At 42.6% G+C, this 25,345-nt stretch overlaps 1 protein-coding gene across 19 annotated transcripts in view; it reads right to left on the bottom strand.

Moving 5' to 3' along the window:
- SYNE2 (spectrin repeat containing nuclear envelope protein 2) overlaps positions 1–25,345 on the bottom strand; it is a 300,242-nt gene that overhangs the window by 21,843 nt on the left and 253,054 nt on the right. For all 19 annotated transcript variants that reach the window (XM_074996338.1, XM_074996337.1, XM_074996346.1 and 16 more), the window contains 4 exons: positions 5,594–5,756; positions 2,088–2,275; positions 1,734–1,884; positions 489–671 (listed from right to left, as the gene is read on the bottom strand). In XM_074996338.1, coding sequence (XP_074852439.1) covers positions 489–671; positions 1,734–1,884; positions 2,088–2,275; positions 5,594–5,756 — 685 coding nt within the window. The remainder of the gene's footprint in view (positions 1–488; positions 672–1,733; positions 1,885–2,087; positions 2,276–5,593; positions 5,757–25,345) is intronic.

Raw genomic sequence — 25,345 nt, 5'->3', positions numbered from 1 at the left:
GGGCCTACCCCTGTGTGACAGTTTCTGGTACCTGACTCCTGTACGAAGCCCTCTTCCCCCTGCTCTGGTTGCAGCCATTTCAGAGGTGAGGGAGGGTGTGCTAAGAGCACAACTGTCTCTGGGAGACCACTGCCCCATTGTGTAAATAAGAACAGCTCCCAGGCTGCCCTAATCTTGTGAGCAAGAACACATCCATGCTAGAAATCAGGTGGCCCTAGCAGGCTACTGAACGGAATCCTTTATCCTCTGCTGTACTATGTGGAAACCCCACACAGCACAGGACCTGGGGCAAACCTTACCTCGAGTGGTCTTTGATTTGGCTGGGTTGTGTTCCACACTTGTTACTTATGTAAATTTTGGTGTCTGCACTTATAAATTTAAAAAAAAATCTAACTTTGTAGATGAGCATTCCTGTAACAATTTGGCAGTTAGTTTTATTCCCACCTCGGCCTCACAGTGCTTTAACTCTCACAACACTCTACAATTACCTTCAGTCTCCTTAGAATGGCAGCAACCCGTTTCTGGAGGTTGTCCCAGCGCTGGTTGCCTTCGTGTACCATCTGTTTCAGTTTGCTGGCTGAATCTGTACGGTTCTCCCGGGCAAGACGCCTATATTGTTTATTGATAAGCTCCAGCTGAGTGAGCCGCTCATGAATTTGTCGCTGAAATGCCTGTAATGCAAATTTAGTAACCTTATTCCTTTGCACTTCACAGAAAGGGTCAATAAAACACTGCCATCATGGAACAAAATAATCAGATCCTCAAAATCAATCCAATCCCAATCCTATTTTGTTACCACAACTTGCCCTCAGATGTGTGGTCACAGCTTCCACTAAACGCACGTGCACATATGCAATTTCTCCTGCTGACAGAATTTAGTCTACTTACAGTTTCCTGTCCAATCGGAAATAAATGATCTGCTCCGAAATACATGTGGTCTGACAAAAACTTGTAATCTTACATGGTGACAAGTATCAGAGAGGTAGCCGTGTTAGTCTGTACCTTCAAGAACAAGAAGTCCTGTGGCATCTTATAGACTAACAGATATTTTGGAGCATAAGCTTTCATGGGCAAAGACCCGCCTCACCAGATGCATGAGACATTTCACTCATTCACCCACTTCATCAGATGTCACAGTACTTCTTGTTGTTCTTGCAATCTCTTAGACTTTCATAAGCAATACAAACAGCAGAACTACATGGGCAAATAAAATGTAGCTTTTAATCACCTATTAAAAATTGTTCTGAGGATTTTCAACTGCTTGGAGAATGTGTGTCTAAAAGTTCCAACACTCATCTCAGGAACCAATACAAGGACGCAGTCTACTTGCAACAGCAAGAGATAATCAAAGCCCTAAGCAGCTCAAGGGAGCCCTCTATTCAGTATTAGATTTTTTGGGGCCCATCAAATACTGCTACTTAGGACTCCCAATGGGCTAGCACAACCTCTGACTAAATGCAAATGATTATCAGGAATGTTGGATTCTATTCCCAGCTCTGTTACTGATTTGTTGTCTAATTCAAGTTAAGTTATGTCACCTCGTTGTCCCTCAGTTTGCCTATCTGAAAGATAGGTATAATTGTACTCCCTTATCTCAGAGAAGAGTTATGGAGATTGTAAAGAGCTTTGAGAGGTTCAGATGAAAGGTGATTTATATCTGCAAACATCACTAGCTTCACTTAGGCACACAAGATGACTGTGAAACATCAATAGCTGAAATGAAAAGTATTCACCTCAAACTTCTTCAATTCCTCTTTGGCATTTGTGTATAAAACTTCAGAAGAGTTGGGATATGCTGCTGTCCTTTCAGCTGATTTCAACCAGTCTTCAAAACGGGAATAGTCATCCAAAAACTTCTGCCATAGACGCCAGGTTTCCTCGATTCTGAGCAGAAGTATGGGGGAAGGGGAGGGGAGGGGAGGGGAGGGGAGGGAAGAGAAGAAAGGCTCTGCTTTACCTCAAGCTTGCCAATCATGTACCAGTTTTTGCTTTTCTTTATAAGTTCTGGTTACTGTAGAATGCAACAAAATTCCCTGGAACACTGCACAGTTCTCTGCATGTTCTAGAAGCAACTGAGGAGGACTCACTTCATTCGCCTCTCCATAGACATGGAACAAATGTTTCTCCACCGTCTGTCCAGACTTCTGGTTGTCTGCTGGATGGAGTCACATTCTGTCTCATTAGCACATGCATCTGAATCGCTCAGCAGGGCTTCACAGATATTAAACACAGATTCTACGCCTTCGCTGTGCTGCTCAATGTCTCGTTGCAGATCCTGTGATTAGGAAAGAAAAAGTTTAATTACTACGCAATTAAACACATTTATTCCCTTGTAATAGGTTGTTACGGACAGGGAAAACAACTGACAGCACAGTAAATGCAAGTTTAGTTTTAGTGAAGAGACTTACAGAATGTGCTGAACAAATGACAAACTGAAAAAGATCAGAGAACTGTCATGAGAAAAATGCATTCTTCCTCATTTAATTTCTTAGTGGAAGTTCACTACCTTCATTAATAATTTGGGCAAATATAATCCAAACCCCACATTCTATATTGTAAAAATGTCAAAGACAAAGGTATTTGTTTTTACAGTATCAGACAGCAACTCCTTTGTGGTTTATTCTGCTAAGGACCATGGCAATGAATACACAGAATAATTCATGACTTCAGTGAATGCAAGAGCATAATTCATATAGTTTTGGTAATATCAAAAACTGCAAAAGCATAGTGCAAACCAGAGTCATCTCTGTAATTTTTCATTTCCTCCCTTTGGGATCATGTATCCCACAGTATCATTTAAAAATGCAAAGCAAAGTTTTCTTGTCCAATCTGCACTATGTATTCCTTCTCCAGAGGCTGTGCTTCCATTGGGTATGTGGTACTTGTCCCATATGAGCACCTTCTATTGAGATCAATGCAATCAATGCAGAATGTGCAAAAAGGTCCGAAGTGCAGGGTCAGAAAGGAAAACAGCACCTGAAATCCTATTAAAAAGCCACCTTGTGCAATCCTAGGGACTTGGGAAATTAATATTAACCATGTTTATATTTTTATGACCTGTTCCTAGCTTTGCTACCAAGGATGCAATGACTTTGCTGGAATCTTATTGCAACACAAGCAAACATAAATGAAGAGACATTCTATCAAACAATGTCAATGAAAAGTCCATCTTAGCCGCTGGTGGAGACTTCTCCCTGGTGGCTGCAAGCCACTGAAAAATCTTTCCTGCCCTTTGAGTCCTAACTGTGAGCAAGCCAGGACATGGTGTTGCCTGGCTCCCTGGTCAGCACTGAATGGCAGGCATGTCCTTTTATTTGGTTGAGGGCTACCCATGTGATGTGGCTGAGCGCGGGAAAGACCTTCACTGCATGGCGCCTCTGGCAGAGGGGAGGTATGCAAAAATGTGAACTGCTGAGAAGTTTCTCAGCCTCTTATGCAAGCATGATCCCCATAACAGCCATGCTGCCACATGGTGCAGTGGGGCAGTGGCTGGCACCAGGCAGTGCAGAAAAAAATACCAAGCGCTCAGCTAGCAGAGGTAGCAACAGAACCATGAACTCTGTCCTGGGGCTATCTGTAATGGGTAGATGTGCTCACAGCACTAATAGCAAAGAAAGAAATATGTTTCTCAGCCTCCCATACAAACAGGACCCCACAGGCTTCCTGGTCCCGAACTGAAATTCATGGTCTTCCTGTTACCTTATTCCTGCACACCTGAGCTGCGTCTACACGTGCACGCTACTTCGAAGTAGCGGCAGTAACTTCGAAATAGCGCCCGTCGCGTCTACACGTGTTGGGCGCTATTTCGAAGTTGAAATCGACGTTAGGCGGCGAGACGTCGAAGTCGCTAACCCCATGAGGGGATGGGAATAGCGCCCTACTTCGACGTTCAACATCGAAGTAGGGACGTGTAGACGATCCGCGTCCCGCAACATCGAAATAGCGGGGTCCTCCATGGCGGCCATCAGCTGGGGGGTTGAGAGATACTCTCTCTCCAGCCCTTGCGGGGCTCTGTGGTCACCGTGGGCAGCAGCCCTTAGCCCAGGGCTTCTGGCTGCTGCTGCTGCAGCTGGGGGTCCGTGCTGCATATACAGGGTCTGCAACTAGTTGTTGGCTCTGTGTATCTTGCACTGTTTAATGAAAGTGTGTCTGGGAGGGGCCCTTTAAGGGAGCGACTTGCTGTTGAGTCCACCCCGTGACCCTGTCTGCAGCTGTGCCTGGCTCCCTTATTTCGATGTGTGCTACTTTGCCGTGTAGACGTTCCCTCGCTGCGCCTATTTCGATGTTGGGCTGAGCAACGTCGAAGTTGAACATCGACGTTGCCAGCCCTGGAGGACGTGTAGACGTTATTCATCGAAATAGCCTATTTCGATGTCGCAACATCGAAATAAGCTATTTCGAAGTTGGGTGCACGTGTAGACGTAGCCCTGGAGAGCAGCAGCCAGAGCAGAGCACTGTGGTATACATACAGGACGCCTCTGGAGGCTAATACATTTGATTTTAAGATGTGGCACTTCCACACTGGCCTTTATTCGAAATTTTGAATTCAAACTTGATGCTACACCCAGCCAGTTCCAACGATTTTATATCATCGATATTAGTGCTCCCTAAATCGAGCTAATGGTATTCAGAGTAAAGACAGTCATGTTGTAATATTGAGCTAACTGCTTTAGATTCAAATTTATTTCTTAGTGTAGACACAGCCTCAGAGAGAGAAGGTGAGCAAGGTAATATCATTTACTGGAGCAACTTCTATTAGTGAGAAAGACAAGCTTTTGAGCCACAATCAGCTCTTTTTCAGATTTGGGAAAGGTATTCTTAGTGTCACAGCAAAATGCAACGTATAACAGATTGTTTACCATAAACAGTTAGCAAATAAAGCAAGAAACTATTTAAGACATAGTGGCACACTAATACCTCTCCAATCATAGGACGAAAAGAGGGAGCTAATGGGTTACAGAATGTTGTAATAAGCCATAAAAGCAATGTCTCTGTTCAAACCACGATTTTTAGTGTCTCTAACAGTAAACGCTCCAGCTCATCTTTTGAAAATGTCATGCAGGTTTTGAGGAGGAAAACTAATAGATCAGACACAGAGAAGTGTTCACCCACAAGTAATAGACTGTTTTTTTTGCTTTTATCATTCTTCTGGGTGGCAAAAATCAAAAACACAGTTGCACAACACCTTCAAAAGACAAACCTTGGGGATTAAATTCATTACTTTGCTAGACACTAAAAAAAGACTGAATGCGCACTACTCAGAAAATAGATACTTTCAGTGTCCCTTACAATGTAGTCTATCATGCTAAACAATCTCCTCCACTTGGCATTGTGCTGTAACACTAGCAGTACCATTCTCAGACCTGAAGAAAGCACTGAATAGCTCAAACACTTTTCTCTCTCTGACCAACAGAAGCCGGTCTAATAAAACATATTACCTTACCCTTACCTTGTCTCATCTGGCAGGAACCACAACAGAATATAAACAACAGAAAAGTCTGTCAAGAAAAGGAAACAGGTGATTTTAAACACTGGACCAATCACAATTAGTGACACTTTTGCCCTTGTACTTCAGAGGCTCTGATTTCCCCACCTGCTGCTCAGCAAGTCTTTTCTGGATCTCTTGGTCATCACAGATGTCATACACAACAGGCTTGGAAAGCTCTGCCTCAATGCGAGCCAGCCAGGTGCGAAGGTTACTCATAGTTTTGTCTAACCGCTGGATGACAGCAAAGGTCCCTTCTAGTTTCTTCACCCTAGGGGTATTAGAAAGAAAACCAGTTGTTATAAACACATTTAGCAATGGAAGCAGTGTTAGCAGAGGCTCTGGAAGTGAGGTAATATGATTTATGTAGTATTCTGATTCCAATCTGAACTGATTAGAAACAAATTTTAATTAGAACTGACCCACACTGGCACAGCAGATGCCTCCACAACTGGAGAAGATCTTAACTGAGTCATTTAAGGAGATTCAATGAGGGGGGAGCAGCCTTCCTAGCCTCATTTAAGTGTTAGGGGGTTCCTGAGTCATTTCCTAAAGGATCTGAACACAAAAAATTGGCCCCAGTGTACTTTTTGTGTATTTGAGGCAATCTAACTCACCTCTATCTCCCCATGGTGCAATGTAATGTTATACTGCCCCAAAATGCAGGGCTTTGCATAGAAGGAAGGATCAGCTCCCTAGTCTTTGCATTGAAGGAAGGAGCAGCTCCCATGCTCTGCTGCCTGCATTACTGTAGAAAATGATTATAATACTCTACTGAACTCACCTCTCATTTATATTGCTAGCAATTTACAACTAGGTGGTGCAAGCATACACATGGCAAGGCAGTGGAAAAATCATTTCCCCTAGTTTTCCAGGATGGGCTCCTTCCTAAGGTATTCTCCCATATGAATTACAGTCTAACCTTGGAGGATAAAAAGTCATGGATGACAGGAGAGATTCCAGAAGGCTGGAAAAGGGCACAGAGTGCCCACCTATAAAAAGGGAAATCAGGGCAGCCCAGGGAATTATAGATCAGTCAGCTTAACTTCTGTACCAGGAAAGATAGTGGAGAAAATAATAAAGAATCAATTTAGCCTCAGGAAGATAATAAAGTGATAAGTACCAGCGTGGATTTGTCAAGAACAACTCTGGTCAAACCAACCTGATATCAAGCTGGGTGGGGTTGCAACTGGTTTGGAGGACAGGATAAAAATTCAAAATAATCTGGACAAACTGGAGAAATGGCCTTACGTAAATCAGATGAAATTCAGTAAGAACAAATGCAAAGGACTCCAAGTAGGAAGAAACAATCCATTATACACATACAAAATAGAAAATTACTGCCATATTTTATGACTTTTCATAATCATTTTGAATTTTTCACGTTTCATGATCATTTTGAATTTTCTCATGACTTCTCAAGGATCATAGCTAATGGCTCAGATGTCTCCTCTGTAGCTCGAGTACTGCAGGATGCATTCCATCATGCTGAAGACATCTAACTTGACTAACGCTATGTCTACATTAGCCCAGAGGATTGACACTTTTCTGATTCCAATGTAATTTAAAAAAAACCCCAAAAAAATGGGGCAATCAGTTTTGCAGTCAGTACTCAAGGTATGAAGCTACCCTATCAGGCGACTGCATACTGAACGGATAAAAGTGATTCATCCCGTTGTCCACTCCCTGCTGGCTATGTTTTCAGACAACTATTCCCAGTGGCTCCAATCTCTCTTTCTTGACTGATTAATGCTTATTTAGACTCCATCACTTTATATGCATAGTTATCTTTATGTTCTCCAATGTACATTACTTTGCATTTATCAACATTGAGTTTCATCTGCCATTTTGTTACCCAGGCAGCCAGTTTTGTGAAAACAACAAGAAGTCCTGTGGCAGCTTATAGACTAACAGATTTTAAGGAGCAAAAGCTTTTGTGGGCAAAGACCCACTTTGTCAGATGCATTTCAAGTCAATTTTAAAATAGTCTATTTTGGCATGTGGCACTGTCTAAATGATGCCACATCTAGAAATAAAGAGCCATTTTCAAAGCATCTCTTACTCCTCCTGCAACAAGGAGTACAGGGATATTGAAATAGAGTGCCCATTATGTCACAAATATTTCAGAAATGATGGGCATATTGCACAGACACAGGGAAGCAATTCTGGGATACTGCAGTATTCCAAAATAGCTCCTGCCATGTAGACACAGCCTGAGACTGGTGCTGCTCATTCACACCACATTCATGCTGAAGGTGCGATCCTGCAAGCACTCTCTAGATTAGCACTTGCTACAGTGACTAAATGGACCTCAGCATCAGCAGTACACCTAGTACTATTGTTACTATTTGTATTTCTTTAGCCTCTGTCATGAATCGCAACTCCATGGTGTTAGATGCTGCAAACACAAACCAGAAATATTCAGTTCCTGTCCCAAAGAATTTACAATCTATGGATAACCTCAGAGACAACAGGGGAATGCAGAGTCACAGATGGGAGGACCATAGGGAAACTATGTGACACAGAGGTCACAGAAGTAATGGATTCTGAGATTGTGTGACCTCCATGACTTCTTCAGTTGCAGCTATTGGTGCTGCTGACCACCCCAGGGTTGCTCAAGGTGCCTGCTGTGGCGGTCCTAAGGTCAGCAACATGTGGCTGTGGCTACAGCAGCCCTGGGGCAACAGCAGACCCAGGAGCCTCAGAGCAGGTGACCAGGCACAGGGCAGTTGGCTCCCAGACCTCCCAGAGCAGCAATGTCCTGGAGCCCTCTAGGGCATCAGGGACTGCTAAGTTTTAAATCAGGATTACTTATACCAAAAGTCAAGGACACGTCATAAACTATGAGGTTCATTTATTGCCCACAACCTGTCCATGGCTTTTGCTAAAAATACCTGACACAAAATCTTAGCCTCAGTAAAAACAATGTGTTTGCAGGGCTGCACCTTTGACAAATAAACAAAGGCCATGAAGAGGTAGGAGAGATGAAATTTTACAATGAAATGATTTTTAAAAGAAAAAGATGTTGCAATAATGACAGTAAATACAGCTGTTTGGCTTAGAAATCTCACTAATTCAGGATATAAACAATGTTTGTTGTAGTAGAAAATGTTTGTTAGGATTGTCAACAACTCCATTGTCCTGGAAACTAACATTGTTGCACTATTAGCATGTGTTTACTTTCTAACACAATTATTGATAAAGACATGCCAATCTAACTAACTAGTTTGTCACCCGTGCCACCTAGAATATGTTTTTCAGCCCAGCCTTAGTACTCTGGGACATTAATCTCAATCATGAGAACAAAAACCCAAGATAAACAGGTAGATGATAATACACATCTTTCAAAATCAGTGCTGGTTCAACATCACAAAAGGTGAACAAAGTACTGCCTTGAAGAAACACACAGACTATGTCTACACTATCCCAAAACTTCAAAATGGCCATGCAAATGGCCATTTTGAAGTTTACTAATGAAGCTGTAGTAAGTACAGGCCCAGTATGAGGCCTTAGGCCTGAACTAAAGTAATGGTCAAGACTTTGCTAACGGAAAGCAAAGTTCAGCTGTGAGCTAAAGGAATGCATTGCTCACAGAAGTTGGCAAGAAGAGGGTTGATGCAGCATAAACATATCTACCTAGCATATTGAAGTATGAACATGGTACCAGAACACCCTACCCTGGAACATTCCACAGATAACAAAGAATAGGCTGACCCATCCCAATGACAGGGGCAAAAGGGTAATATGATGCATAGAGTTCTTTTGTTTGAACCAACATGTACAAGGTGAGAGGCGGCACCTGACTACGTAGAAGGGTTGTACCTCAATACTTCAGGAGTGATGTGTAAATTGTTTGTACCTGTGTATAAGAATGTACTCCTGGGGTGTGGTCTGGGTCCGGCTGAGGGGGCAGTGCAAAGTCCTGCCACTGACTGAGCCGAGTCCATTGATCGTGGGTGCATATTTGTAGCATGCCCTGACTTAGACTAAGAAGTCTACAAGGAACTACTATTGTGTCCAATATGGCAATAAACCTGGCCGATGCGCCTTCACACCTTACTAGACTCTTTGGTCATTGGGGGTTCTCTTTGGGTCTGCTGTGTCAGCTATCTGCAGAGCTGGGGCAGCACACAGAGGGAACACACTCACGCAGCTGAGTGATACCAACATTGGAGAGAGCAGAGCACCACGCTGGTAGCATCTGACAACACAAGCATTGAAATACATATTCAGCACCTTGTTAGAACGCCGGTGGCTGGAGCACTTCAAAATTGCAGATAGCAAGATAGGAATAAGGGGATTTCGAAGTTGCCGGGGTCCTTTTGAAAAGGAGCCCCATCTGGATGAGCTGCGTGGCAGCGAGCTATGGCAATTTCAAAGTGCCACGGCCGGCGGCATTCTAATGAGGCACTGAATATGTATTTTAGCACTTCATTAGTAAACTTCTAAATAGTTTTGGGATAGTGTAGACACAGCCACAGTGGGATAAATTCTCACTGAAGTCAACAAACACGGTGCATGTTGTTCCAGGGCCACATATTCTAATTCTGTTGTATAGAAGTTTGTATTCCATGTTCAACACTGTAGCTTCCAGTGCCTTCCAGTAGTACATGAGGTGACTAACATCTATCAAGTGTTGTTTGTTCTCTCATCATTTCCCTATTGGAAGAAGTGGGCAAAATGGAGACTCTTCTTTTGGAAGGGAGTGATGTTTTTGAGGAGGCATGTAGTGGGAGAGTAAATATAAAGGGTATTATGTATTTGTTAGATCAGGCAGGTCAAAGAAATATCCCTTGTACTCGGAGGAGATGGTAGTGAGGTCTGTGATGGTTCTTGGTTCCTGGTGGAGTTTGTTCCACAGTCTCAGGAATATTGGAACAAAGAATCCAAAATATTTTGACTGAATAAAAAGATCACATTTGTGTCACTGCTTTCATAGCTTCATATCTACTTTCTGTGTGTTTATTTTTTTTTGTGAATTACCTTTTATTTGCAGAAAATGTCATGAATGCACCTCAACTATGAGCCACATGAGTATTTTTGCTGTGAATGTTCATAAGGCTGTGTTGAAAGTTCTTTATGGTTGACTCATTTAGCTAGGGAACAAGTATCAGAAGGGTAGCCGTGTTAGTCTGTATCTGCAAAAACAATAAAAGTCCTGTGGCACCTTACAGACTAACAGATATTTTGGAGCATAAGCTTTCATGGGCAAAGACCCACTTCGTCAGATGCATGTGATGAAGTGGGTCTTTGCCCACGAAAGCCTACAATCCAAAATATCCATTCGTTATAAATTGCCACGAGACGTCTCATTGCTATTCAGGGAACAGAAACTGTACCATGTGAGCGGGGTGACCAATCATACAACTTGAACAGTGAGTTAAGACTAGCAAACAATCAATGTGATAGGACAAAAAATTCATGAATAAAATAGGGTCACAAACCATTGGTCAAAGAACTCTGAATAATAAACACATCTAACACGGATTTAGATGTGTGCAGACTAACACGGCTAGCCATCCAAGTGTGTGGGCAACTCCCAAACAGAGCTCACTAGTTTAACAAACAACAGACTCAGCAGCAAAACTCAGCTTAGGTTCTCTCAAGAGCTATTGGTTCCTAGCAGCACTGGGTCATATCCTTCCTAGCTGCCACTTGCTTCTCTGGGACTGTGAAAAGCAAAAGGCTGAAAAGTCTCCAGTACTTTGCAATGTGCATGACTTAAAAATAACCTTTATTCAGTTGTGCACTTAAGTGAATGCTTTAAGTCATGCTTGGAAGACAGTTGCTAAATGTTTTCATCTTAAAGCCTAAATTCAAGTTGAGGCAAAGGACTGTGGAGTGCTAATGCCTTATAACTAAGCATATGATCCTGAAAGAGTGAATTGAAAGGCTCCTATTGATCGGACAGGGCTTTTGATCAGGTCCTAACATTTGACTACTGGAGCCTGAAATTAAATGAATCAGATGGCCACAAATCCCTTCGAGTTGCTAGTGTCATAAACCCACCTGAAAGGGTGGCATGTTTGGCAGTCCTGACACAGGAGTGGTGCAGGGGAAGTAGTATTCGTTTTTTTCTGGACAGGACTACACTGAGCTGTCAGGAACATGATGTGATAAAGAATTGCACAGAGTCTGCCTGTACTATCCCAGTTTAAAATCAGTGCTTTTAGAAAATTTTACCAGAAAGAACTAAAAATAAAATTCTCTTGTTTGTTTAATGGGATGAAGAAATTCAGATGTATATTTTTAAATCTTACTCATCAATGTACATATAACTCTAGTCAGGCCCAGAGATTCTATATCTTTGTTAAAAAATATATGGTGAAATTGAACTGCATTTTAATTGACCTTACTGTCTGATCATAGGAAATCTTTGTTCAATAGATATTAATGCAAACTCACTATGTAAAGCACACAAGCTTGAGAAATGATTATTTCATTTGGGCCTAAACTTTAAATATGTCCAAGCTCATTTCTCTGTGCAGCTTCTGGCTCTTGAAAATAATACAGAAATCTTTCTCCTGGCTGACTCTGTTATTGGCATGAAGAGAATTAATAACACAGAATCACTGAACGAGAAGGGACAAGCTGTATTCCATATTAAACCTTCCATTTAACCATAATATCGTAGGCCCAAATCTCCACTGATATTGGTACAAAGAGATACCAAACAGACTGGTACAAATTTTAACTCAGAAGGCCCCTGGAATGCTATTTATCCAGCCTAATGAACTGCATCTCCTACACAGCATAATCCATTTTCTCATCCACTTGTCACAGGCAAATTGCAAACACATGCGCACATGCTGACATAGCAGTGCCCATCCCCCAAGGCTGCTAAACACCCAGGCAGATACTATTGAATTCGTGATTTCTATTCTGACATGTACTGTAACCAAAACCAGAGCATCTTATTGAAATGGCACTTACCTTTTATAGGGAAAAACCATTCCTTAGCTTGTAAATCCAAAGCTTCAAGGAGTCTGAGTAGCCACAGCACTCATGGAAAAGGAAACCCCTCCTTCTTGGATGCCCTATTTATTCATTGCTTTAGCATCTCGGGGGAGGGGGGAGAGGGGGGAAGAAAAGCCTTTTTCCTCCTCCTCTGCAAAACCTCTAGCTGGGAAGTCACATTGAGCGTGCGCACGCACATACACATGCTGAACAACACTGGTTTCCTTCTGTTAACATGCGTTTTACCTGGCAAATTGCTGCTTCCTTCTCAGGACCCAACCACTAACACAAAGCAGCTTTATTTTGACACAGGAGCATTAGCTCATAAAGAAAAATACCCTGAGTGATTGCCTAGGGGTGGTCATGGAAAGGTTATGCTCCAGAGGTTTCAAAACCTTAGAGGTAAATCTGTCTGCTTAATACAATCAGATACCTTCAACCTCAGACTCTGATGATTTAAAGAAAGATTTGCCTACTGAACCAATCCCCAAAATCAAAACACACATGCACGCAAAATGCTTACTTGCATTATAGTAACTGACTTAGAGCTCTCATCCCCTTTTGCCCCTCCTTTACTTACGCTACATCAATGACATCTTTATTATTTCGACCCATGGTAAAGAGACTGAAAGAATTCCACAGAGATTTTAACAACGTGCACCCTACCATCAATCTCAGCCTTGACTATTCCACATGACAAACATACTTCCTGGATACCACAGTACAAATCACAGATGGCCACATCGACACCACTCTCTACTGGAAACCCACCTGACCGCTACACTTACCTACATGCCTCCAGCTTCCATCCAGTACACATCACACAATCCATCATTTATAGTCAAGCCCTTAGATACAATCGCATCTGCCTTGATCCTACTGACAGAGACTGAAAACTTCAAGACCTCTACCAAGCATTTACAAAACTTAATTACCCACTGGGAGAAGTAAAAAAAAAACAGATTGACAGGGCCAGACGAACACCCAGAAACTAGCTACTTCAAGATAGTCCCCAAAAGATCAACAACAGAACAACACTTGTCATCGCCTATGGCCCCCAACTCAAACCCCTGAAACACACCATTAAAAACCTACAACCTATTCTAGATCATGATGTTACACTCCAGAAGGCCTAGGTGACAGGCTGTCCTCTCCTATAGACAACCTCCTAACCTCAGAAAGAGTCTCACTAGCAATCACAGGTTACACCAGAGTAATACTAATCCTCGAACTTTTCCTTGCAACAAACCCTGTTGCCAACTTTGTCCACATATTTATTCTGGAGATACCATCACTGGACTTAACCATGTTAGTTACAAGATCAAGGGCATGTTCTCGTGCACTTCAAGCAACATTATATATGCCATTATGTGTCAACAATGCCCTGACACTATGTACGTTGGACAGACTGTGCAAAACCTTTGCCAAAGAATAAATGGACACAGAACAGACGTCAGGAATCCTGGTCAGTGAGCACTTCAATGGAGTAGGCCATTTTGTTAAAGACCTGAGAATTTGTGTCCTAGAACAAAGAGAATTTAAAAACTGATGAGAGCGGGAAATTTGTGAATTGAAATTCATATTCAAACTCGACACATTAACACATGGGTATGAACGGAGACAACAATTACCTCATGCATTACAAGGACTGCTTCCCTTCCTTTGATGCTTGTAATTATCTCAGGGAGGACACTTAACAAACCCTATCTCTCTGCCACCTACTTCAGTCCTATGTACTTGGATTTGTCAGTTTTTACTGACAATTTTTTGGCCCTCTGTAGTTATTAATGTCAGCCTGTATTGGAAATGAGATTGATCTGATGAAGTGGGTCTGTCCCATGAAAGCTCATCACTAAATAAATAATTTTGTTAGTCTTTAAAGTGCTACATTTCTGCTGTTTTCTTTTGCTTGGATTATGCTTCTCTGTTGCTTTGTTTTCTCTCATATCACAATTTTTTACATATAAACTAAAGCTTTCTCCTATAAAATCATCCAGGTCCTGTGCTCAAGCCTCCAACAAAGGAGTAGGGCCAATGGAGTGCAAGGAGGTACACTGGCAATCAAGCTGGCACCTAATCTTTATTTATGACATCACTCATTTACTTGATGTCATTGCCAGAGAAGGGCTGGGAGAGAGAGGAAAAGCTTGGTTTAAACAGAGATGTGTCTGAAATCAGCCAACATGGCACTAAAACTTTGAAACATCACATCAGAAATCTGAGGAATTAGCTGGAAGTCTAATGCATTTCACTGTTTCTCTGGTGTTAAGTGGATCTGTGGTCCCCCCATCCTCTGCTAACTTCTGTCAGGGTTTATATTTTTATTTTTGTTCGTTTGCATGAAGTTAGTTTAAAATACATGAGTACACAGTAGCTTAATCAAAGCAGAGACATCAGCAATTGGGAGCCGCCTGCTTTGTTCTCCTCTGTTCAGGATGGTTATAGCAATTGTGAAATTCTCGGGGAATTAGAGCGGCTATTTAAATAAAACTTAATAGTAATGAGGGATTTTAACTATTCTCCACCTTGACTAGATACATATCACCTCAGGACAGGATGCAGAGATACAGGTTGTTGACACCTTAAATGACTGCTTCTTGGAGTAGCTAGTATAACCCATGAGTGGAGAGGCAATCTTTATTTAATTCTAAGTGGTGCACAGGATCTGGTCCAACATCTGAATATATCTGGACTGCTTGGTAATAGTGACCATAATATAATTAGATTTAACATCCCCTAGTAGGGAACACTCTACAATAGACCAATACTGTAACATTTAATTTCAGAAAGGGGACGACACCAAAATGAGGAATTGGTTAAAGAGAAGTTAAAAGGCACAGTGCCAAAAGTGAAATCCCTTTAAGTTGCATGGAAACTTTTAACAGAAACTATAATAGAAGCTCAACTGAAAATGTATATTCCAAATTAAAAAACACAGTAAGATGATAAAACAGTGCCACCTTTGCTAAACAACAAAATAAAAGCAGTGAGAGGAAAAAAAAACATTCACAGAGTGGATGTTAACTCCAAGTGACAAGAACAGAAAACAAAATAAACTCTGGCCAAAAAAAAAGTGTAAAAAATATAATTAGGAAGACCAAAAACAATGTGAAGAACAGCTACACAAAAACTCAAAAAAGTAATAGCCAAAAAAAAAAATCAAGTTAATCAGAAGCAGGAAGCATGGTAAATAACTAGTGGAGCCATCATTCAATCAAGAAGCGAAAAAGAGCAATCAAGGACAATAAGGACATTACTGAGAAACCAAATGAATTCTTTGCATTGGTCTTCAGGGCTGACGTTGTCAGGGAGATTCCCAAACCTCAGCCATTCTTTTTAGGTGACAAACTTGAGGAACTGTCCCAGACGGAGGGGTCATTAGAGGTGGCTTTTGAGCAAATTGATAGACTAAACAGTAATAAGTCACCAGGATCAGATGTCATTCACCCAAGAGTTCTGAAAGAACTCAAATGTGAAATTTCAGGATTACTAACATAATTTGCTAGGGAAAAGTCAACGTGCTTTTTTAAAAGGGAATTCACGCCTCACCAATCTACTAGAATTAGTTGAGGTGGTCAACAAGCCAGAGCCAGTGGATATAGTGTACTTTGATTCCTAGACAACTCCCCCTCACCAAAGGTTCTCAGGTAAGCTGTAATGGGATAAGAGGGAAAGTCCTGTCATGGATTGGTAAATGGTTAAAAGATAGGAAACATAGGATAGGAATAAATGGTCATTTTTAAGAATGGAGAAAGGTAAGTAGTGGTGTCCCACAGAGTGTCTTCCTGGGATCATAAATGATCTGGAGTGAGGGGTAATCAGTAAGGTGGCAAACTTTGCAGATGATACTAAATTGCTCAAGATAGTTAAGTCCAAACCAGATTGCAAAGAGCTTAAAAATTGGGCAACTGGACAACAAAATGGCAGATTAAAGTTCAACGTTGATAACTGCAAAGTAATGCGTATTGGAAAACATATTCCAATTACAAATATACATATACATATAAAATGAAAAGTTACACATATAAAATTAGCTGTTACCACAGAAGGGCAAGAACTTGGAGTCATCGTGGATAGTTCTCTGAAAACGTCCACTCAATGTACAGCAACAATCAAAAATGCAAACAGAGTACTGGGAATCATTAACAAAGGGATACATAAAATGACAGGAAATATTTTATTGCCGCTTTATAAATTCATTATATGCCGGCATCTTGAATACTGTGTGGAGATGTGGTCACCTCATCTCAAAAATGATACACTGGAATTGGAAAAGGTCAAGCAAAGAATAACAAAAATGATTAGGGGTAAGGAATAGCGGCCAAATGATGACAGAGTAATAAGATAGACTTTTCAGCTTTGAAAAGAGACTACTTAAGTAAGGGGATATGACAGATCTATAAAATCAAGGCTAGTGTGGAGAAAGTAAATAAGGAAATGTTATTTATTTCTTTCCATAACACAAGACCTGGGGGTGTCACCAAATGAAACTAATTGCCAATAGATTTGAAACAAACAAAATGAAGTATTTCTTCACACCACATACAGTTAACCTGTGGAACTCCTTGCCAGAGGATGTTGTGAAGGCCAAGACTTCAACAGTGTTCAAAAACCAGCTAGATAAATTCACGGAGTTCCATCAATGGCTATTAGCCAGGATGGATAAGGATGGTGTCTCTAGCCTGTCAGGGCTGGGAATGGGTGGTATATGGTGGGAGATGGATCACTGATGATTACCTATTCTGTTCATTTCCTCTGGGGCATCTGCCATTGGCTGTTGTCAGGAGACAGCATACTGTGCAACACAGACCTTTCTTTGGTCTGACTCAGTATGGCCCTTCTTATGTTCTCTCTTTGAAGGCCTAGCTCACAATGGTGCTGACCCATGAGAACCCTCCAGCTAGTCCAATGAATTCCAACTGTGGGGGGAAAAATCTACACCTTCCTTGGAGTTAGGAGTGGTGTCATAGAGGAGCTGGAGGAGATTTAAGCAGGGTCATGTGCAGGAGCCTCTAGCCGGGAGGTACGTAGACTGTATATAGAATACTTGTGGCAAGGTACAAGTGTTGTACAAACCATTTATTTTTCTTTAATCTGTTGTCCTCAATATTCCTACGAAAGCCTGTTTTACTATGACCCTTGTAGCTTTAAACTGTTTTTGAGCATTTCACCAACTCTATGCAGGGGAGGAAAAAAAATTTCCATCTCTAAGGGCTTTTCTATACTACACAGAGATCAACCCAGTTATGGTTGATCTTCTGGAGTTTGATTTCACACATCTGGCAGAGACATGCAAAACTGATCTGTCTGGGGTCAGAAGTCGACCGCTATATTATCGCTTTTGTGAGGAGCAATGGAGGTTGAAGGGAGAAATGCACTCATCAACCTTCCTCAGTGAAGAGAGTCACGTAAGTCGATTTCCGATACATCAACTGTAACTATGCAATTGACGTAGCTAGAATTGTGTATGTGAAATCAACTTATTATCCTAGTGCAGATCTGACCTAAAAGATAGAAAGAAGAATCTCTACAGCCTACCCTGTTTAGAATTATACATTACAAAGGTGTGCTGTGGTCTAGGCTGTGAGCCTCTCAATATATAGGAAATGTCAAATGACCATGAACAAAAGCCATCTTGAAGGAGTGTAAAATGAATGACACCCGCAGGCTGTTAGCCTTAACATCAACTTGTCTTAGCAACATCTCCCTATTTCAGTGCATATATTAAAGTCCATCGTCAGGCATTTATTTAAATCAATCCCTGCTATAATTTACTGCCCTACAGATAGAGTTATATAAATCCTTTCACCATAACATACCCACAATTCATGCTGTTCTCAGCACGACAGAGAAAGTAAATCTACATTATCAATACAGTAGCGCAACACATTGCTAATAAGGGCATCATGGACAGAGTTGTCTGGAAATGGTGGATATTCCCTGCAATCTTAAAAAGAAATAACATTGGTAAACTGCTTGTAATACACAGTGGCTGTGTCTACACTAACATTCCTCTTTTGAAAGAAGCATGCAAATGAGGGAAATCAAAAACGCAAATGAGATGCAGATTTACATATCTGGCAACTCATTTGCATATTCTTTCAAAGAAGAAGAAAAGCATTGTAGACGCAGCTCTTTCAAAAGTAAACCATGTCTTTGAAAGAACCCTTCTTCCTAAAAATAAAAAGGGAAGCCAGTATGTTTAAGGGAAACAAAAATACATGCTGAAAGCACATTTATTACTGTGCACTAGTCTGTCTCCTACTACTCTGGCCCCTGGTCGTACCCACCACTGAGATGCCATTTTCTAATGCAGGTTCAAGTGTTTTCTGAGCAGTTTAAATAGCCACCTATAAATGTATACACTGTTAAACCCTGGATTGTGCAGCTGTCTTGAGAATGAACCATTGCAGTGGTGGCTTCCTGAGTCTGCAGACAGGTATAATGAAACAAAAGCTTCATGGCCAAATCCTTCCTCTCTGTGCCAGCACACAATACACTGAATGATGTAAAAGAGAATAAGCAGTGGAACGCTAGTAGAAAGCAGACCATGGTGAGGCGACTGGACTGCACAACACTGCCCCTGACAATGCTGTCAGTCCTTGCAGGCAATCGTCACAGATCCCTGCTTCACTGCATATAGGGTGTGAATTCTTAGGGTATGTGTTCTTGGCAACCTGCCCATCCTGCAGACTAAACATATCATTTCCTCTACATTTTGGCCCTTGCACACTTGTGTGTGTGTGTGCGTGCACGTGTGTACATATATATGTATAGCATTTCATTTTAAGGGTTCAGCTGCCAATTGGTAAGTGGAGAGAAGAAAAGATTGCTGCGGATGTTCTAGAACCTAAGGAACATTTCCACAATTGATGGATCTGAAGAACACACAGAAAGCGGCCAAAATCACAAATCAGACTTTGAACTTTTGTGTATCCAGTCCCCCTGCTTTCTTCCTTTCCTGCCAGCCAACAAAGAAAAATAGAACAGGGGTAACAGTCTCACCAAAGCTGTACTGAAATTCATTTGCATAACTTTAAAAAAAAAAAAAACAGATGTCTTAATGTTATTTTTTCCATGGGAATTATGTTTTCAGATGCTTCCTAGGCAGCATCAAACCATGTTTCAGCTGTGACACACATGACAATGGCTTTGTGAACTGCACAAGCCAAGGAGATATGTACAATAGACATGCTAAGTCCATTCTGTGTAGCTGTTGCCATATGGCAAATCTGAGCTTGTCACCATGATCCAAGGCAATCGCTCCAAGGTCTAAACTGAGAACTCACCTGATTTGCCCATCTGTCTTAGGTTGTTTATTGGTTTAAGGTGAAGTAAGTTGTTTATTGGAAATGTTCTGTATTGATCAGACTGGATTCTCTGTTTTGCTGTCATTTCAATATTGTATAGACATACATATGTTATATGACAGACAAAATATATTAAAAACATAAAGGTTGCAAAGTCAAGGACTCAGAAGTTAGAAAATGACAGAAATAAGGTTCCTCGCACAATCTTAATGTGCTCTCCTTGTGCGTATACTTAATGAGACAGTTTTTAATTACAAGATCACATACTAATTTTCCACAGGAACCATGCTTCCTTCAGGGCACAGCATGGATATTTTAATAAAAGCTTTGTGTGGTTCATTTCCAAATTAAAAAATAAATATATAAAAAGGTCAGAAATTCCTGTATTTGATATCAGCAGTATCGCAACCTTCAAGTCATTGCATATACTTCTGCAACTTGAGATAACTGAGTAGCTGATAGAAGTAGAAGGTTGTCATCTTCTACATGGCCCAGCACTAGAGGGGGACGAGACAGAGTCTACCAATAAGATCCACAGACATATGGTGATAGCAGAGGACCAACGGTCCTCCTAGGCACTAGAAGGGAGCTTAATCTAGTGGGCATTCCCCGCAAGGGTGACTCATTTTGTCCCCTCCAAATGTCTTTGTCCTATCTCTTCCCCGCCTAGCATGTTGTCCCAGTCACCACACTTAGCCAATCCCATTAGTTAATCTTCTCATCCCAGTCACAGTTCCTTTGCCCAGTAAGTCCCAGTCTCACCAGACCATACTCGCCCACAACCATTCATTCCCCCAGCTCCTTGTACTTAGTCTCCTCAGCTCCAGATCTGATCTGCCTCCTCTCCCATCCTAAGCTCCAGATGGACCACCCACATATTCCCCATTTTCACTGGCTCCCACTTCCAATTAATCTCCCCAATCTCCTCATGCAGTTTCACTTACACCCCACTGGCTGCTTGCCCCAGTCACTGCTCCATCAGTCCCAGTTCTTCCCCCAAAGTCCAGCTGCTTCCTGACATCCTTCACCTCCTTCCATAGCCATTTGCACTCTCATCCAACTTCAGCTCCACCCTTATTTCCTCCCCAGCTCCTGCTTCTAGGTCCAGTATCCCTCCCACACCCAAATTCCCAGTTTCCCTGCCCAGTCAGGCTTCAGTCCCAGTCTCCCCCCTCCAGGATTCTGTTTCCACTGAGATTCAGGGAGCTCTGCCAGATGACACCAGCAAAAGACTGAGCTCCATACACCTGCTATGTCTGATACAGGATGAACCTCTCTAAACCTGAACTCTCTTGTCCAGCAACATCCATAATCTGGCATGATTTTAGTTATCTGGATGACCACTTATCATGGGCGTGGCCACAAAGTCTGTTTACAGACACCAGTCCTGGTTCTCAATGTTCTGTGCTTTTATTTAGCTCTAATTTACCCCAAATGTCTTCTAAGAGCCCAGTAAGCAGTGGAAGTGTTAATAATGCTGCTAGACCATGGTTTCCCAAAACGGGGCGGGCGTGCCCCCATGGGGAAGCATGAAGAAATTCCAGGGGGGCATGAGGTGACCCAGCCCCCTCGCCCATCGTTGCCCCCACCTGAAGAAAGAGCTGGCCTTTGCTTCTGGCTTTCAGCCCCTGCCATTTTATGTGAGTGACCTGGTGCACCCACTATAAAAGGAGGGCGGCCAGCAAAGACCCACGTGAAGCTAGTTGCCTCCTGCAAAGGTGAGTGAGTATGGATTGGCAGGGTGGAGGAGGATGGAATTAGATGGGAGGTTGGGGGTGACTGACTCAGGTGAAGGGGATAGGGATGAGGTAACAGATGCCTGGCTTTATGGGATAGGAGGGGCTCGGGTGGGCAGTCTACGGGGCTTGTGGGGCTAGGGTGGCCAGATAGCTTGTGGGAATTGCAGTGCTTGTGCAGCTGGCCCTGGCATCACAGAGTTCAGGTGCAGCAGGGCTCAGGCGGCTGGCCCATGGGCAGCTGGCCCCAGCAGCACGGGGCTCAGGCAACTTGGGCTGGCAGGCAGGTGGCTGGCCCCAGCAGCATGGGGCTCAGGCAGCTTAGGATGGCAGGTGGGCAGCTGGCCCTGGCAGTGTGGGGCTTGGGTGCGCAGCTTGGGCAGCTGGCCCATGGCTGGGGCAGGCAGTTGGTAGGTGGGCAGTTTGTCCCGGCAGTGCAGGGCTCAGGCAGCAAGCAGGCAGGCAGCTGGCGTGGGTGGGTGGCAGGAGGGTGAGTGGCTGGCCCCAGTGGCATGGGGCTCAGGAGGGCAGCTCTGACAGCACAGGTCTCAGGCAGGCAGACGGCTGTCACAGTCAGCTCTGGTGGCTGGCATGGGGCTCAGGTAGCTGGCACACTGGGGCTGCACCAGGCATCTGCAAGGGGCCCAGAAAAACTATTTATGCTTATTTTTAATTGTAAATAACATTTTATACCAAATTTTTGTATTTATTTTAAATTATGAATTGAGTTTTTTGTTAAAAGGGGGTTGGATGAGGGTAAAGAAGAGGTGCGGGGGCGTGAAGGTTTCTCAAAAATCAAAAGGGTGGCATGATGCCGATAAGTTTGGGAACCACTGTGCTAGACAATATTGACCTCCTGTGGTATAGCAAATTCTCTCATCTAGCACCTGTTGAGACAACTGGTGGCGGATTAGAGAGGTTCAACCCATATAATGTTATAATTGTCTTATAAGATATGTACGGTTTATAATTTTCATTTCTAACTTTTAATCTAATACATACAGTGAAGACTTTTCTCAGGTTTTTTTTAAGTAATCCCTCAGATTAATTTTTTGTTTTTCCGTCTCTTTGGATTCTTACCTTCAATTTGTTGCTTAGAAATTAATCAATCAGGGCAACAGCAATTGTCTACAAGGGCTTGGCTGTTTATAAATTCTTCATATGTTAAATAATAGATTTTAAGGCTAGAAGAGTCGATTATGAGTATCTACTCTGACTTCCTGTACAATACACATCATGGAATTTCACCCAGCCGTCCTTGCATCAAGCCAATAAAGTCTGGATTTTGAAAGATCTGTTCTGGTTCATCCAATCTCCCTCAGCTAAGGTGACCATATCTCCCTGTCCCAAATACAGGACAGGGAGATATGGGGGAGGGGGAGGAGCAGCTCCTCCTGGTTCCACGAAGCCCTGGGGAGCTGGGAAGGAAGGAGCAGACCCCGGTGCTCTCTGCGACCGCAGGGAAGCGGCAGCCACCAGCGCGCTCCAGACAAGCGGCAACTGCTGGCGCCCCCTGAGCCCTGGGGAAGCAACAGCAGTTGCTGGCATTCTCTGGGAGCTCCAGGGATGTCACAGCCTCCAGCACTTCCTGGGAGCCCCGGGAAAGCAGCAGCAGCCAGTGCTCCCCAAGCCCCAGGGAAGTGGCAGGGACGTGGCAGCCACCCACACTCCCCTGAGGCTTGGGGAAGTGACTCCTGCTAGCAGCTGTGTCTGAGCAGCTGCTGGCAGAAAAGGTCAGCAGGGGGAAGGCCCAAATACAGGACAATTAGTCCCTTTTGAAAAATAAATAGGGACGGATGGTCACCCTACCCTCAACTGAAAATTATAGCTGGGAGGAAAACATTGGACTGCAGCGTCAAAGCATGTTTGGGAACAAATTTAGAAGCTATGTTTTATCTATTTAAACTTGGAAAACATAGCATGCATGTGGGGTCTAAGTTCACAAAGAATGCTAAATTTCAGAAAAAAAGACCAAAACCCACAACCAAATCCTCTAATCCTGGATCTTGTTTCTACTCCAGTCTTTGTGCTACTGTACTCCAGCTATCAGCAGCCATCAGAGTATTCCCCTGACATAGGACAACTTTCCATGGGCATAATCTGGGTCCTACATCAGCTGTTCCTCTCCACCCCCTAGATACAGTGTGCGTTACGTGAGGGAGAGGCCATGAAGAGTTCTGTTCCAATAATGCTAATCCTGCACGAGCATCAAGTCCCACAGGACTGCTTAGTCTTTAGGCAGCTGTTTGACATCAAAGCCTAGACTGGTTCTCAATCAATCACAGGATACAGGGAGTTCCAACCACCTTGGCTGACCCCTCCTGCCACTCAATATATGGACCAAGGAACACAGCATTGAGAATAGTATACACGTATGGTGGGAACTCAGTAATTATTATACTAGATTAAACCAGTGGTTTGTTCCACACCCCTTCCCCAATGCAATGACCATTATTCTGATGCTTCAGAGGTAGGTTAAAAAACCCTGTCACACTGGATAGTTGTGCAATAACAACTCCAAAGGGAAGTTATTCCTAGCCTCAGCCAATCAGAGGTTGGCTTATGGCAAATACTGAGTATTTTGTTGCTTTGTGTTTTAAAAACATGTACGCTTGTATTTTAAAACATTTGTTCACAACAGTTTAAAACTGAAACCAAGTGTGCAGCATTCAGGTGTTCTTGCATGTTAAAAAACACAGCACCTTACAGAAAAACTATGACGGGAAGAAAGAATGTGTAGTTATAATACTTCCATATCATAAATATAACACAGATTCATCAGCAGAAGAGAAATGCAAGTTGGTAACTTCTTTCATGAGGATCTGGAATGCCTTGTTCTTACCCAGTGCTTTTCATCAACAGATCTCAGAAAGCTCCACAAATGACATCATTATCTATTCCTATTTGACAGATGGGAAACTGAGGCACAGACTTGCCCAAGGTCACCCTGAAGGTCAGTGTCAGGAATGGAACCCTTATCTATTGATTCCCAGCACAGTACCCTGTTAAGAGCAGACTGAGCAGCAGACACTAAAGAAGGGCTCTTCCGTGGCATCACCTTATGCTGAAGCTGAAAATCCTTCATTACGACTTGGGGTAATTGCAGCTGAGTCATGGTGACGGTTGAACCCACTTAGCTTCAACTCAAATATTAAGGGAGTGGGAGTCTTCTCTAAGGCCCACAGAAAATAGGAACAGGGAGAAACTCTTTCTAGAGTTCACATCAGGCAGAAAACTTAGGATAGCATTGATGTTGTATTCATATTATTGCTTCTGAGTTACCAGTAAACTCAAATCACAAGGAGCAAGTGAGTGTGGACCCTACCTCAGGGTCTCTGTACTGTGCAAGGGGTGGGAAAAAGACTGAGCTTGTTAACAGATTGAGATAATCCAGTTTCATCACAGTCAGTGGACAAAGTGGTCATAATTTCCTTAGCTCTTTCAATAGAATAAAATGATTAATCCAACCAGAAGAGGTCACAGATGGGCCTATACAGATTTTGTAGGTTTGCCTTGGCAAAGCTTTGTTCAATTTATCAGTCTGCAGTGCATTTCAAAAATAACATATGCCGTCATGTAAGAGCATTTTACAATGCTGGGATTAAATTTGTTAGATATTGCAAACATTTTAGGATCATAAAGCACCATGTTGATTATCTGGTCTGACCACCTGCATAACACAAGCCATAGGATTTCGCCTAGTGATGCCCACATATTCCCGTGACTTGCACATGGACTGGAGCCTAACTTTTAGAAAGGCACCCCATCTGAATTTAAAGACTCCTGAGTGAAAGACAATCCACCTCACTGCTTCACGGCCAATAGGGAATTATTTTGAAAATGCAGTTCAGTACAAT

This window comes from Carettochelys insculpta, chromosome 6 (assembly GCF_033958435.1).
Source record: "Carettochelys insculpta isolate YL-2023 chromosome 6, ASM3395843v1, whole genome shotgun sequence".
Classification (NCBI taxonomy): domain Eukaryota; kingdom Metazoa; phylum Chordata; order Testudines; family Carettochelyidae; genus Carettochelys; species Carettochelys insculpta.
Note: the sequence above shows the minus strand (reverse complement) of the source record. Positions and strands in the feature narration are given on the sequence as shown.